General features: G+C 38.2%; 2 protein-coding genes across 3 annotated transcripts in view; one reads left to right on the top strand and one right to left on the bottom strand.

Moving 5' to 3' along the window:
- Positions 1-15,227, top strand: part of LOC118739626 (centrosomal protein of 135 kDa) — an 86,730-nt gene that overhangs the window by 51,706 nt on the left and 19,797 nt on the right. The gene's annotated exons all lie outside the window — the stretch shown is intronic.
- LOC118739636 (testis-specific gene 10 protein-like) overlaps positions 11,286-15,227 on the bottom strand; it is a 5,541-nt gene continuing 1,599 nt past the window's right edge. The window contains exons 2-7 of the mRNA XM_036471075.1: positions 14,484-14,609; positions 12,671-12,777; positions 12,197-12,287; positions 11,952-12,128; positions 11,701-11,886; positions 11,286-11,624 (exon numbers count right to left, since the gene is read on the bottom strand). Of these exons, the coding sequence (XP_036326968.1) occupies positions 11,463-11,624; positions 11,701-11,886; positions 11,952-12,128; positions 12,197-12,287; positions 12,671-12,759 (705 nt within the window). The 5' untranslated portion in view covers positions 12,760-12,777; positions 14,484-14,609 and the 3' untranslated portion in view covers positions 11,286-11,462. The remainder of the gene's footprint in view (positions 11,625-11,700; positions 11,887-11,951; positions 12,129-12,196; positions 12,288-12,670; positions 12,778-14,483; positions 14,610-15,227) is intronic.

Genomic DNA, 15,227 nt, shown 5'->3' on the forward strand with positions numbered 1-15,227 from the left:
ATTGGTGTGACCGAATATAGTGTCTTTCTATTTTAATAAGACGTTTAAACTTACGCATGCCTGAAATTTCTCAAAACGGTCCACGGGCAGAAAGTTAAGTAAGGTATCTACATGGGACTTTCGTAAGCGTGCAACGAAAACGAAACAATGTAAGGACACCAAGAGACTTGTCGAGCTATCGAGACCTTTAAATGTATAGCGTAGGAATACTCTTGAACCAGTTTTGGTTAAAGTGCCTGGGAACACTACATCACCGGATTTTTTCACTGCTAGCGTAAAATTTAAATGGAAAAGTATCTTAAGGTGGTGGATAAAGATCCATTTAGCGCACCTCATCAGCTTGGGGCAGCTCCTTTGTCACATAATCGGGATTATCACAGCCATTGCCGAAGTTGTAAAAAGACGAGGAAACGACTTTGGCTATTACGCCGCTTTAAAGATTCATCAACGTAAATAAAACTATAAGCGGTCTCCCGCCTAATCGGTGTAAATAAATTTTTAAATCGCCTACCGCTTTTTTCCTCAATCATTCTTATAAAACACCTGGCATCACCCATTTTCCATAAATTCGATTGCATATCTGTCTTCTGACATTTCGGTTTTAACCAAAATTTGAGTGAAACATAGTTTTTGAGTTATATTTTTTATAGAAGCAGTCAATTGGTGAAAATCGCCGAAATTTTTTATTATTTAGAATTTATTTGTTAAAATTTCTGGGGAATCAAAGGAAAAAATAAGAAAAAATAAGTGTATTAAATAAGTTAATGGGATTCCGGTATCAGGATCTTAAAGATAGGGGTAAGCAGAATGCGATTCGTACATATATGTATATGTACATATACATAAATCTATTTCCTGTTTCCCCACTACATATGTACCTAAATACATTCTCGCGCAGGGGACAGCATTGAACTTGAACGCAAGGAGAGCTTTACAACCGAACGTAATCACAACGGTTATATAAAACGCAGAAAGACCATATTACGTGAACGCTTTGCACGTCCGAATGCGAAGGAGGTGCAAAATAATCATAAACAGCAACCGCAACGCAGTGCAACACCAACAGCACAGCCGCCGGCAGCCGAATCGGGTCGTACTGCCACCGAAACTATCAGAAACTCGCCGAAAAGTGCCGCAGTGGTAAGCACTTGTCGCGATAGATCGCATCTGGAGCGGGCAGTCAATCGTACATCGGTACAGTTGAAGCGTTTGGCACACGAAATCGATAATGAAATTGCTAAGCTGAAACGTGAACGTGACAAACTTATGTTTAGACCGCGTCCGTATCCATTGATGCGCAACGCTGCCATACAAAACGATATTCGTGTGGATGAGGCATTGCCAAAATTAAGCTTAGATCAATTCAATACAATTGCCGATAATATCGAGTTTACGATCGAAAAGTTTTCGAGTCAGCATAAATTTGTATGCACCTCACCACGCTACGCGCGTGACGAACAAACTTCGTGTCGGCCGCGCATGCGCACAATCGGTTTGCAAAAGGATACACGACGTAGCGGCATTGATTGTGAGAATTTTCAAAATATCAAGGCAAAACTTGATACAGCCATAAACTACTCAGCCACCAATCTGGCCAATTTAAAGGCAAAAGGGCTGCTCGATCCAGCGCCGCCCAATTGCTATGCTTTTGACTATGGAGGCACGGGTGATGGCCAGAAAGCAATGAAAGTGTACCATTTTCAAAATTGTCGGTGCGCTGGGGGTTTCAATCAAAATGAGAGCAGTTGTCAGAAAGTTTGTGAACACTACAACTGCGTCGGTAATTACAATGGCACGCTTTGCAACAAAAACACCTATGTTGAGAAGGGCGTGACGCCATGCAACGAGTATAAGTACTGCCGTGACGAGTATCGTTATGACTACCCCAAGCAGAACCATTGTTTAGTGCCGATTACGAATGCACCCTGCACACCCTGTGTACCGTATCAGCCATGTCCGCCATGTGTAACCTACTTGCCACCTTGTCCGACATATAGTGAAAGTAGGCCAGCAAAGCCCAAGAAAGAAGTGATCTACGGACGACAACCGAGCGATCTCAATACGAATGAGTTTTATCACCCCACTGGCGCATCGCCCAGAAAGCGCTCACCAACTAAACAACATAATGCAAGGCATTCAAGCAACAAGGAACGTTTGACTGTGGACGTACCTACAGATGGCCGCACATTCGTCGATATTGAGAGGCATGGCCGTGCACATAGCAAATCTCGGCGAAAAAAGAATGACGTTGAAATAAGAAAGCAGCGAAGTTTCTACCAAGGGTCTTCTCCGGATAAGGCCATGCGGCAGGCGCATGAGCATAAATCTCAAGGTAGCGCTGACTCCTCGGAAAAGGCACGCCAAACGAAGAGCAATGAGAAGTTACTCCAAATAACGTTCACAAAAGAAAGGCGACACAAAAACTCATTGGAGTCCGGGGAGGAGCACATGCCGTATGAGGTGCAAGCTTCTACTCGGGAATATTCGCGAGAAACAAAACGTTCCATGAAGAAAATGACGATTACGGCATATAAATCTTGTAGGCCAGGGGAGAGTGAAGGCAACTCTGATGAAGACCGAAAGAAGAAACAGCAAAGGAGTAAAGACCGAGGTGGTAATAGCAAATACGATGACGAGAAATCGTGGGATGAACGTCTAAGACAAACGGAGAACCGTCATCGTGTGGGAGATGATTGGCATGTGGATGTTCCCACTATAACAGAGGTTTATGACAACTATCGCGTGGGTGATGCCTGGATAGACGAGGAAGACATCTCCGCCACGCAACCTATAGGCACCCTACATGTTGGAGGCTATAGGGAACTTATTCACATACCACAGAATCGGAGTTATGACATAATGCCTGTACCAAAAGATACAGTTCGTGATATTCCTCCAATCCCAAGTCCAAACCGTGGACAACGTTCAAAACGTGACAGTGAAATCTCGCACAGATTACGAGGAGCGGATACAAGAGGCCGGCCAGGCAGTGTTACCGGACCAGATCCGCTGCTTAGAACTCAAAGAGATTATACTAATGGCATGAAACCGGATTCACTACGATCACGAAATACGGATCTAAGAGAAAGACCAGTCAGCGTCGGCCCCGGTGGTCAGCCTAGAACTGGAAGCGGTTACACTAATAGTACGAAGTCCGACTCATTTACTGCATACGGACTTACAGAGAAACCCAGGCTGTATGAAATGGATAGGTCCTATGCATTTGGTGATGATGATAGTTCTTCCCATAGAGACTACGAACGTCGAACACCACGCGGCGATATACTCGACAGCCAACAAAATGCGTATAAAAAGTATGAACCCGATGGTCCGGCGAATAAAGTGCACGAAAGTAAAGTTCAACCCGCTGCTGGTAACGGGTTTTCCCTAGACAATACATCTCGTTCTGCGCCTGATATCCAGTGTAAACCGGATCGAATGCATGGTCGTGATCATAGTGTTATATCTACCCCAGGTGGGAAGCTACATTCAGCTCGTGACTATGGACTTGACAGAAAGTTAAGAACGGGCAAGTTGAAAGAAGCGGATAGTCTACCAATGGGCGCCTTACCACCCACGGACAGTTTAAAATCAGAGAGTAAAGCTACTCCGGGTATAATGGAACAGTCAGACTCTATTCACAGTGGAAAACGGGGGAAACGTGAAGCATATGGACCTGGTTCAAAATTGTTTGAAGAAGAAAACGATGCAACAGAAACAGCATCAATAATCTATCGTCCGCGGAAGGGCGAGAAACCCGAAACGTATGTGGCTCCAGGTACTTCTAAAACAGTTAATCGCACGGGTAAGGAAACAGAATCCCCCCATGAACTTCCTGACAGCGGTCAGAAATTTCCAACTGCTATGGAGGTTCCAGAAATTAAAATTGAAGATCTGGATGACAGTGGTAAAAGCACACGAAGTGGTAGGTACCGAGGTACTGACAAATTACGGCAAATAGAGGACCACACAGAGCCAGGAGCAAGGGTAAATGGAGCAGCCGATACATCTAGTAAACCAACGACAGATAGTACGACTGATAAAGGTGGAGGACGCATTGACAAAAGTGGCGCATTTGACGAACAATACGGCTCTGGAAGGAAGAAAGGAGCAGCTGCGCCGGATAAATCTCAAGTACTGAGTCCATTTCCCAGTCTTGAATCACCAACAATATACATGAGACCGCGAGAAACAGATTATGGATCTGCTTGTCTACCTTCTACAAGTCACTGCCCTAAAAAGACAAGTCCACGTGTGTATTGCGGCAAAAATGCTGGAGATGTTTACATGTGCAAATCCCGACAATGCTCCCCGCAGAATGTTTCTCCACCATCATCGCCATGCAGATGTTTATCTCCTCATCGAAGCGGTAGCGAAATACCATACGAAAAGTTGGGCGACCAGTACACTCATTCGCCGGTTCGACAATTAGCCGCCACCTCTCATTTAGCTGTGGCGCTGCAGCCAGAATCTGCGACGGGATATTATATACCCTCCTGCCAGCAACAAAAATCGAAAAGTTGTTTATATCTGCGTTCGACTGGCACACAATACTCTGCAACGATTATAGAAAACCAAGATGATCGTTGTGCACCACAATATGTACCCCTACCCAAACACTGTAGGCAGGCATCAGTAGATGAAGCTAAGACTTCACCGTCGCACTTTCCTAGCGCATGCGCTTCCCCCTGTCAGGATTTTAAATTGGCTTGCGATTCCGAAAGTCCACAAAACAATAATAAGTTTCTATGTGACGAAGGGGATGAAGAATACAAGGGGAAGGCAAATTTTAGTAACGATCAATTTAGCGATTCTGAGCAAACGCAAATCATCGTCGCACAAGAACCAAGACAACAACAACAAAAAGTGTATTCAAAAGGCGCAGACCACAAGAATTTCTATTTACCGTGGCAGCAAGATAAGAAATTTGTTCCTGGTCAACCGATGAGTGATTGCACTATGACATCTTGGCAAGATGAGTCGCAATCAAGTTTGAAATCAACGAAATATCAAAATGCTGCAGATAGGCGACCGCCACGATTTAATACCAATTTGCAGCCCCATCAAGAAATGCCGGAGGAGGAAGCCAGATGCGCACAAGAAATTCTGCAGTACGAACCGCAGTCACGTGCTCAATTCGTGGAACAGAGCTCACGGCAAGACGCGGTTCGCGATCCCTGTTGCGATGCGCGTGAAGAAGGTGACTCTTTTGATTTTATATTTCAATTTGAGTCGGTAAAGAATCGCTTTTTTGTATTTTATAGAAATAAGTTTTCAAAATGAAGCTGAAGAGTCTATGCACGAATGCACACCACGAGGTGAGAATATTTATAAGTAAACGCCATGATGGGTATAGGGCTATAGTCGTGCGCGGTAGATGGCGCTGAAGTCGATATATTGTTATTGTCTTATTTGGGTCAAAATTAAAACACATTTTAACTACACTAAAGTAAATATTTCAGCAAAAGGCAAATCCGTTACGTAGCGAAGACCATACCACTTAACATGCAAACAGAAAAAGTTTTCCGAACATCCAATTTTCGAAAGTTTTTTTTTGTCCAAACCGAGGGTTAACTTGTTAAATTTTTCGGTGGCACATTCGACAATAAAAAAATATTTTTAGAATTGTTCCACTCGAATATTCAAAATACTTTATTAGAAAAAGTTTAAAGATTTTTGAAGATCTTTAATTTATTAGGGTGATGGGTACTGAGATCTGGTGCGAGAGTACTGGAACCAAAATGTATTTAACAAAGTGTGATTGAATTTGACATTGCTCTCATAAGAACATCCTGTAAAGGCAAATTGAAAACAAATATATATGAAATATATATTTTATCTTAAAAGAGAGCCACACCGAGTTGTAAATCACGGCTTGTTTAATACACCTTAACCAGAACGGGGTACTTGATTTGATGTAAATGAATTTTAGGAATAAAAAATTTCTCTTATAGACAAGAAAATCTATATATCATATACTTTAAGATTCAGCTTTAAATGCCGACCCCTACGTTCAGCAAAAAAACAAAAACTGCCTAGTAAAAATACTTCAGACTGAGGGGCATACGGCGAACGTTTTTTGTTCTGGTAGACCGTATTCATACAGCTGTGTTCAAAAAAATAGTAGAGCCGCTGGATCATTCCTATCAAACAAGGAACTCAAGTGTTAAACATAAAGGATGCATATACAATGTAAAAAAAAGTAGATGATAGATAATAATAAAAATAGGTTAGCGCTTACACATATGTTAGTGTTTGGCCGAGCTTCTCCTCCGATTTGTGGCGTGCGCCTTTATGTTGTCACAAAAAGGGGAGGGAGCCACAGTTTTACGCCAACTCCGAACGGCGATTGTATTTTTCTGAGAAGCAGTTTTTCATGGCAGAAATACACTCGGAGGTTTGCCATTGCCTGCCAACGGCGACCGCTGTATGTAATATTTTTTGCAACGTTGCTTTGGCAAGGGCTTGAACTCAAGACCTGCGGAGTGGAAGCGCGCACTGTTTACCGCTACACCACAGCGGCCAGAATATTTAATGTTTCATATATTAATTATTATTTTTATATACTAGGGCTTAAACCAAACAATAGTGCTGTTCAAAATAATAGTAGTGGCTACCCATGGTGGAATTATACAAGGTGTTGTACGTAGTGACAGCTCATGTCGACAGCTCCCTTACAAAAGGTTGTAATATGGAAGCACGAGAGAAACGGGAAGAAAAAAAGCCCGCTTTGCGAAGTAGTTCGAAATTTGGTACTATTTTTCATATAAAATGTTGCATATAAATAGTTACAAACGGTATATTATGATAAGCTAAATTCGCGAAAGTAGTATATATAACGTAGTACTTATGCAATAAATGGTAATTTAGTTTATTAAACACAATGTCCTATAATTATAGTCAAACTTCCAAAACCAAAAAATTAGTGGTGACCCCGAGTCGTTACAACATGACGGAATCGACAAAAGGGCGAATCGACGGATGGGGAGAATATTTCATCGAACAAAATGCCAACTAAAGATGTGGAGCTTGCATCGCAATGCAAGCTGCGACCGTTCTGAACTGAGATGACAGACAAATGGTTTCTACAAATTGAGGCCACCTTTCAGTCGTACAAGACCACATCTTATGTCGGTAAATACAATCTGGTTTTCTCAGCAATTAGCAGCGATGCTTTAAAGGAAGCTGCGGATTTTTTAAAAACCTTACCAACTCAAGACCGATATATTAACCTCAAAAGTCAACTACTGTCACGTTTTACTGATTCAGCCGACCCACATAGGGTATTTGGCTGATTTAGGCATATTTTTATCGCTACAAACATCAAATATAGTTTTAGTTATCGAATAAAACATTCACTATAACTACCCTGTTACTAATAGAAAATTCAATCGTAGTGAAATCTTATTTATTGTAAATATTATTGTGGCTTATTAACATTTGTTTCCATATTGTTATTGAGCTTTGTAGCACTATTATGTTTTTAGGGAAAAGGGAAAAAGCAACAAAGTCTTAGCGGTAGAAGTTACCAAAAAAACAGTTATATCGTTGGAAAAGCAGGGCCAGAGGCAGTGAACCACAGACGGGATTGCAGCAGCAAAAATCACTGGGGAATAGATGCATAGTTAAATACGTAGTTCTTGTTTAAATCTAAACTTACCAAGAAAACAGTTATATCGTTGAAAAAGCAAGGCCAGTGGCAGTGAACCACAGACGGAATTGCAGCGGAAGGAAGCACCGACCAAAATAACTACAAATCCTTGGGGAGAACTCTAAACCGATGTTTTTTTGCCGAATTAATGTTGAAATTTCTAATTTAATTTTCAGTTGCCAACGATAAGAATAGAGTAAATGTCAAAGAATTGTTCAGTGATTGCAAATCGGTTTTGGAATAGGGAATGAGGTAGTTTAGTACTTTTTTAAAGGCGATAAAATGTAGTTTTTTCAAGAGGGAAACACTGATATAGCTAAGGGAGCCAAGATGGCGGATTAGAGCGAGAACGCTGTCAATATCCAACACCTTGTATTATTCCACCATGGTGGCTACCTTAACGAAGTTAAAAGTAGACATATAGCTAATGTTTTGTACTTTTTTTGTTTATTTGTTTATTTGTGTCTGATATCTTTTATTTAAAACCTTTTTTAGTCTAATTTTGATAAATTTTGTTGTTTCAGAGGGCGGCTAAGGTCCTGATAGCGTCTAATACTGATTTTAGCCCATTTCTCTTTCAGAACTTGTTAGATCATTGTTTTTGTTAATAGATTTGTAGCTGCCATGATTGTTTTAACCTTTCCTCGCAGACTTTCTTTCCTTTTAGGGCCCCCATATGGAATTCCTCTTTGCCTTATACCGATCATTTTTGGACGCAAATAACTTTTTGCGTAGTTAACTGGTATTTATTGCGTCGTTAATCTATTAAGCGCATTTTTTGTTGTTATTTTCCAACATTCATGTAGCACATGTGTTTATCCATAATTCACGTTGATCATAGGGACTGTAAGAAGCAGAGTGTCCAGATTTGGCGATTTCGCGCCAATTTATAAAAATATACAAAACTTAGTTTTCCTCGATAATTCTACGGGCTAATGAACTGCGTAATAAACTTGGCTTAAAAAGCATATTAAAAGACTGTCAAAAACGTTTAATCGCCCTAATCGAAGAACTTTTGAAACGACTACCTAGTCAATTCAAAACTTTTAAAGAAGCTTTGATTTTGTCACCAGAAAAGTGTGTGAATCACAAGAGGGCGAGTTTCAGGGACCTGCCAATTCACTATTTGACTTTGAAAGAAAGAAAAGCAGCGGAAACTGAATATTTAAATCTTTTAACTTTCGCATGGAATAGCTTTTCTCCGAACCATTCCATCCGACTCTGAAGAATATTGGATAATTACTTACGGAGTGAAAACCGCAACAGGCAATAAAATGTTTGGAAATATAAGTAAATTCATATTATTATCCTTGTCGCACTCACATGCTTTGTTGAGCGCGTTTTTCCCGTAATGAACTCAACAAAAACTAAGATTCGAAATAGGATGAGGTTGGAAAGCCTTAATGGCCTTAATAGTTCGAATGAAGTGTTATATGAAGGCTAATAGTTTCCGCTGCAAAACGTTTCCAATATCAAACAGTATGTTATCAAGGTTGAATAGCTCAATATATTACAACAACAGAAATGTATATCATTCAGACACTATAGGTGATTTTGAAGAAATTGTGGAAATAGCTGATCTCGCCTTATTATAGGTTTTTACTTCCTTTCTAGCGACGAGCTCTCAAAAGCGGATTGTGCGATTAATCAACTAATATGAGTTATAATAAATTTAATAATTACGCAGTCATATTGCAAAATCTGTTGAAACAAATATTTTTAAAAAGTATGCATATTTTTAAAGAAAATTGTTTGTTTATCACTATTATATAAGTGATTTGTGTTATTTATTATTACCCTCTGAAGGTATTATTTTCGTTTTTGGTTTTAAAAACTATATTATAGCAAGATCTCATTTTTAAAATAAAAGATTTGTTACATCGATTTCAAGAATTTTATTAAAAATAATAATTGGCTATTTTTGGCGATTTTTTTTAGAAATGGCGTTTTTTTTTAAACAATCTGGTAAGCAGACATATCCAATTTGAAGTTATTAGTTAATACTAAGACGCGATAACCTTAAGTGGACTAATTCATTAAACCCTTTTGAACGTTGTATTCATACCTCATACATTTGAGTTTTTTTTTTGTACATTTTGTCTTGATTTCCTTATCTACGTATTTTTAGTAATTTTACATTGAAACAAGTCTAATAACTTAAAAACATCTAATTGTGGGGACATTTTTCCCCCCCTAAAATGTAAGAGCTTCTCAAGTTAAGCACTACTATTTTTTTGAACAGCTGGTTTTTGGAGGAAAATATAGGGAAATTCCTCAAGTTGTAAAGCAGAACATGTCAAAAAGTAGCTTTTATCATTCTGCGCCGTCGCACTACTATTTTTTTGAACACAACTGTATGTATATGCACAGGTATGCGCGTGAGCTACATATATCGAAACAAATTTTTTTTATAACGATTAACCTGGTAGATAGCGCTAGGGCCGAGTTATTTTAAAAAGCATTAAAAATCAGATTTTTTTTTATAGTGCAAATATAATTTGATACGAGCAGTAGTTTTTGTTAATTAGGAAGTTGTGCTATTGTCCAAGAAGAGTTACACACGTATGTATTTGTTTAGACACACTGAGAGACCCGTGGAAGAAATTTACACCATTTTTTTTTTTTTGTAAGAGGTGCGTATAAACGTAGCCAATTCGCTGTTGATAAAGAGATAGAGATCGTGTCAGCTGATGCGCTCCAAAAGTTCAATCAGCTATCGACGTAAAATCGTAGACCGTGTCAGCTGACACGACCTATCTTATGGGATTTTCATATTAACGAAAACTCACAATCGCATGGCCGCGATGTTGTCGCTGCTGCTCTCTCTCTATCAACAGCGAGTTTGATGTTGAAATTGCGCCCCATTTCATTCCACGTTATAGGACCAACTACTAGTTACGGAAAAAGATCTCTTATATAATGTAATAGCAGGGTAGACTTCGAGCTATCCAGTTCCCAGGTATCAACTATCTTTTGGATAACTTCGATGATAACAGGTTTGAAATCATTATTTGAAGAAACTTTTAGTAATCAACAAGACTTTTTGATTTATGGATTCTTCAAAGTAGGCTAAGAGCATTTTTCCTTATAAGTTTTTATATAAACTTAGAGCCGTTAACTTATCTATTTTAAAGTACAGTTAAATCATTAGTTGAACTTAACCACATAAATTTCTATGGAATTTTTTGTAGTTAAGTTTAACTAATGATTTATTATACTATGAAAATGCTAAGTTAACGGCCTTTAAAATTAACTTCATAGAAATTATAAAATTTTTTTATAACTTAAGACCTTCTTACCTGTTTATTTGGAGTGCCCGTTTTATTTATATATTTCACAATTTAATATTTCACAGGTCGTTCTGAATTCGAAGACTGCCGAGAGTACCAGGGGATACCGGAATTCACAGGCTGCCCTTGCATGTTCAAAACATATCTAAACATGATAGCACTTTACTATCCGGAATATCGGACACAAATAAGTGATAGTGATTCCGTGATTGAAGATGCTGAATTATAGACTGATAGCTACTAATCGTCGTATATTATTGTGTCGAAATTTTAAAGATTTTTTCTGCGCTTATATAAATAATTTATGCCAGAGTGTATATTTCGTTGCTAAAATATTTATCAAATGTTGTAAAAGCTTGCTCAGCTTTTGTGCTTGTTCACTTTATTTTTTGTGCTATAAAAAGAAAAAAGAAAAACGCAAGACCATTTTATAAAAATTATTTAAAAGTAAAAACTGGAACAAAATGCATTTAAATGCCTATGTATGTATTTCAAAGCTAGCTGCTTTGCTGTAAGGAATCTTAAAGCGTCTGCGAAGGATATCGTGGACTCTGATCACGTGAACGCGCTTGACGGAAGCGATCGTCGGTGAGATTGTGACGCAGTTCCTGATTTTGTATTTGATATTCGTGCGTCAGTGTTTCCTGCTGGTGGCGACGTTCGCGTTCGGTGTCAAGCTCGCGCTGTGCGTTGAAAATGTTGAAAAATATATAAAAGTTAGTCGGGCTGTCAAAGCGCGTAAGTACTACTTAAACTTACCAACAAATCATCATTTTGCTGCCGCAAATGCACCAATTCTAGACTCAATTTACTATCGACTTTAATTTGTTCTTCAAGATCGCGCCGCGTTTTACTGAGCAACTCCTCAAGCGTTTCAGAGGAAACCTTCTGGCCGCTGCTTGTTTTCTCTATGTCCATGCGCAATTTTTCATTGTCACGTTCAAGCTGAAGAAATTAAGTAAATTTTTAAAAAGGAAATCAATTTAATTTGGATATTTTCTTTCCCATACTTTGCGCTTTATCTCATTTAACTCTGTCAGCTCAGCATTTAACTTGTCTTTTTCAATGTCCAGCTTGTCGCAAAGCTCTTTACGTGCAGCCAAATCAACCTTCAGTAAGCGTTGCTCATCGAGAGCTTCCTCGAGTTGGCGTTCAAGTTTGGCATTTTGTGCAGTTACTGCAGCTAACTGAAAGAATTCGAAAATGTTTATCAACAATTTTATGTGCGCATGTCGTGTTGTCTTTAAATACATACCTTATCCTCCAATTGTTCGATATGTCTATTGCGGCAGCAAATTTCCTTCTTCAGCGCATTTATTTCATCTTCTAATTCAGTAATTTGGCGTCTTAAATGAAAACGAGGTTAATAGCTGTAAATTCTTTGCCCATTGTTTTCGTTACGTTAACCATGGAGCTTCTACATTAAATTCTTGTGTATACGGGTGTGTAAATCAAGATAAAAATAACTACATACTGCTAAAAAGAGGTATGTAAACAATTGTTTTTGGTAGCTCAAAATGTTACAGAGAGAAAGTATTTAGCGTATATGCCTTGCGCAGCAACAACAACATCTACGAAAGTCAAGCACGTACATATATACATTAAATAAAAATAAAAAGAGTAGAAGAAGAGGAAGTAGAAATTCAGTGTTATTATAGTCAATTAATTTTTTGCTAAGCTAGTAATCTATAATGGGCAATAAAGTTTAGCGTTTTATCATAGCAATTACTTTTGTTCGGCAGCTTCGACTTCTAGACTTTGATTGTTGCCCTCCAATACGACGGCGTCATGTGAAAGACTACGATAATGTTCCAGCATTTCCTCGCGTTCCTTTTCCTAAAAAGGTGATATATATACAAAAATAAAACTTATTTTTCGAAATGGGTTTTCTAAAAAATATTTTCATTTTGGATGGACAACGGTTTTTCACACATCTATTATTGCTACTTCTGAACTATATTTCGTTAATAAAAAAAAAAACAGTCGGACTAGCCATATTGATCTGATTACATTCGAAAGAAGTATGTTGCTATACTGAAAAGAATGCAGCACTTTCAAGACAAAATTAATAGAAACTTCATGAACCCGATATACATACATATGCATGTAAGTGTTTGGGTCAGGAAGCCAGGATTGCGTTCTTCAAGAGAACACAACCCAAAACATTGAAGTCGATTGGATTCTTTTTCTTGTTCAGCGCTGGAACCGCTCATCGTCGGTCGTCTCTCACATCAGCGGGATCAACGTTGAATACTTTCTTGACTGGGGTATTTGTGTCCAATTCGAAGAACGTTAGCGAAATAGTGAAGCCACTTTATTTGTATTCGCTGCTCCTTGTATATACCAACGCAAGAACCCAATTAACAAAAGCCCAATTTGACTCAACACATATTTCTTTCATGCGTTTATACCTGTGTCTTTGTGAGACCGCACTCAAAAGAAATCAATATCTGTTGTCGTTGTCAAATCAGCGTGCGCCAGTCGCACGAAAGTCGCTCTGCCTGAAACCACTTAAAGGTAAAAAAAAACGTTTTCCTTTACTACCAAAAATTAAAATTCTTAATTTAATTGACTAAATATAAGGGAATGAAGCAAGAATTATTATCCGATCAGATGCAGATGCTCTCCGACTATCCTATTTGATGATTTTAAAATATTTATTTGTAAGTTTTTTTTTTAATACAATCTCAACTTATAGTGAAGCGATGAACAATTTATTTATGTATCAAGTTCCTGTACCCCCAACGCTCTCTCTTCTGCGACTATCCATCAATTTAATAATATAAGTAGCCTTTCTTTACCAGGTTAGTTTATAATCCGCTTAAAACACTCATTATGCACATATGTATGTATGTATACCAAAACCGGTTTGCACTTCAAATAGGAATTGCGAGAACTTAAACTTTAACAAGTGATTTACATACCTTACGTGACAGCAAATCCTCAGCCTTTTTTACCTCCGCCACATATTGATGCAGTTGTTGTTTTAATTGTTCGATTTCAAAGTCGGAATCTTTCAGTTTCCTCTTGAGTGTCAAAATCTCTGCCTGCCGTTCGGCCAGTTCGTTTGATAGTCGGCTAAAATGGCACACAACAAGAAAGAAGAAAAATCATATCACACATAACAAAGTACTTGTCCGTCAATAATAAACACCAAGCAATTAACTATTGCTACATGCAATCAAATTCACACACCAACGCAATAGTGCAATATATATACATACATATGTAAGTAAATTTACTAAAAAAAAAACAAGCCAGTGAAGAAACATACATATGCGGCAACTATGACCTTCTACATCCTATTGTATAACTAAACTATTTGGCGCACTACATATTGTACATACATATAAAACACTGAATGATGCCTAATTTTTTGATGGTTACTAGCCTATAAAAATGATAAAAAATTAACGTATGCACATAATTACATACATATGTATGTATGTACATATACGCTCAAGTCATAGTTGTGTGCATTTAACTTTAAACAGTAGGCGGATAAAAATTCGTTATTAGTGCTAGTAGCGCATTAAACTTACCCATTTTCCGCGATGGCCTCGTCTCGACTGATTTTCAGTGCAGCAATTTGCTGACGTAAACTTTTGGTTTCAGTAGAGGTCTCTAGCAGTTCGGTAGTACGTTCACGTGTTTTCAACGTTAATTTGCTGGAATTAGAGAAAAAACGATATTGACGGATCGCATTTAATTTCGAATGAGAAACGAAAGACTTAAGAAACGAACTCGAACTGGAGTAGGTGTAAAGGTACGTATGAACATACAACATACATACTTATGTACATAAGATGTATTTAAGAGGTTTATTGCTGACGTTAATGCTCACAAATTTTTAAAACAGACTAAAAAAACGTTTCTTTTAATCCGGCACTTAACGCTTGAAGTAACCGTTATGTAAAATATACAATTTTCTCAATCAAATGTGTCAAGCGAATCTCACTCGCAGACTTATCAGCCATAAATCAACTTGGCTATAGAATTATGACATTAAACCTCAATTACCAATTGATGTAATAGAAGTCGAGTGCAACACATTAGTAATGGATATAATGCAGCTCAATGGAGTGTTAAAGTCAAAACACAGACAAAGCCCAACCACGACGCTGCCAGCTCAAAGCATTTGCAGGAAGTTCATTCAAGCTAAATCTAATTTAGCGTAACAAAAGTCATTTGTGGGTCACAATTCAGTTGTGCCGTTAGATGAATAGATAAATAAAATAATTTTTTTAGTAATGCTGCGAACTGAAATTAAGCCGAAAAAGTGTTTA

This window comes from Rhagoletis pomonella, unplaced genomic scaffold (assembly GCF_013731165.1).
Source record: "Rhagoletis pomonella isolate Grant_MI unplaced genomic scaffold, Rhpom_1.0 Rhpom_scaffold_00005, whole genome shotgun sequence".
Taxonomy (NCBI): domain Eukaryota; kingdom Metazoa; phylum Arthropoda; class Insecta; order Diptera; family Tephritidae; genus Rhagoletis; species Rhagoletis pomonella.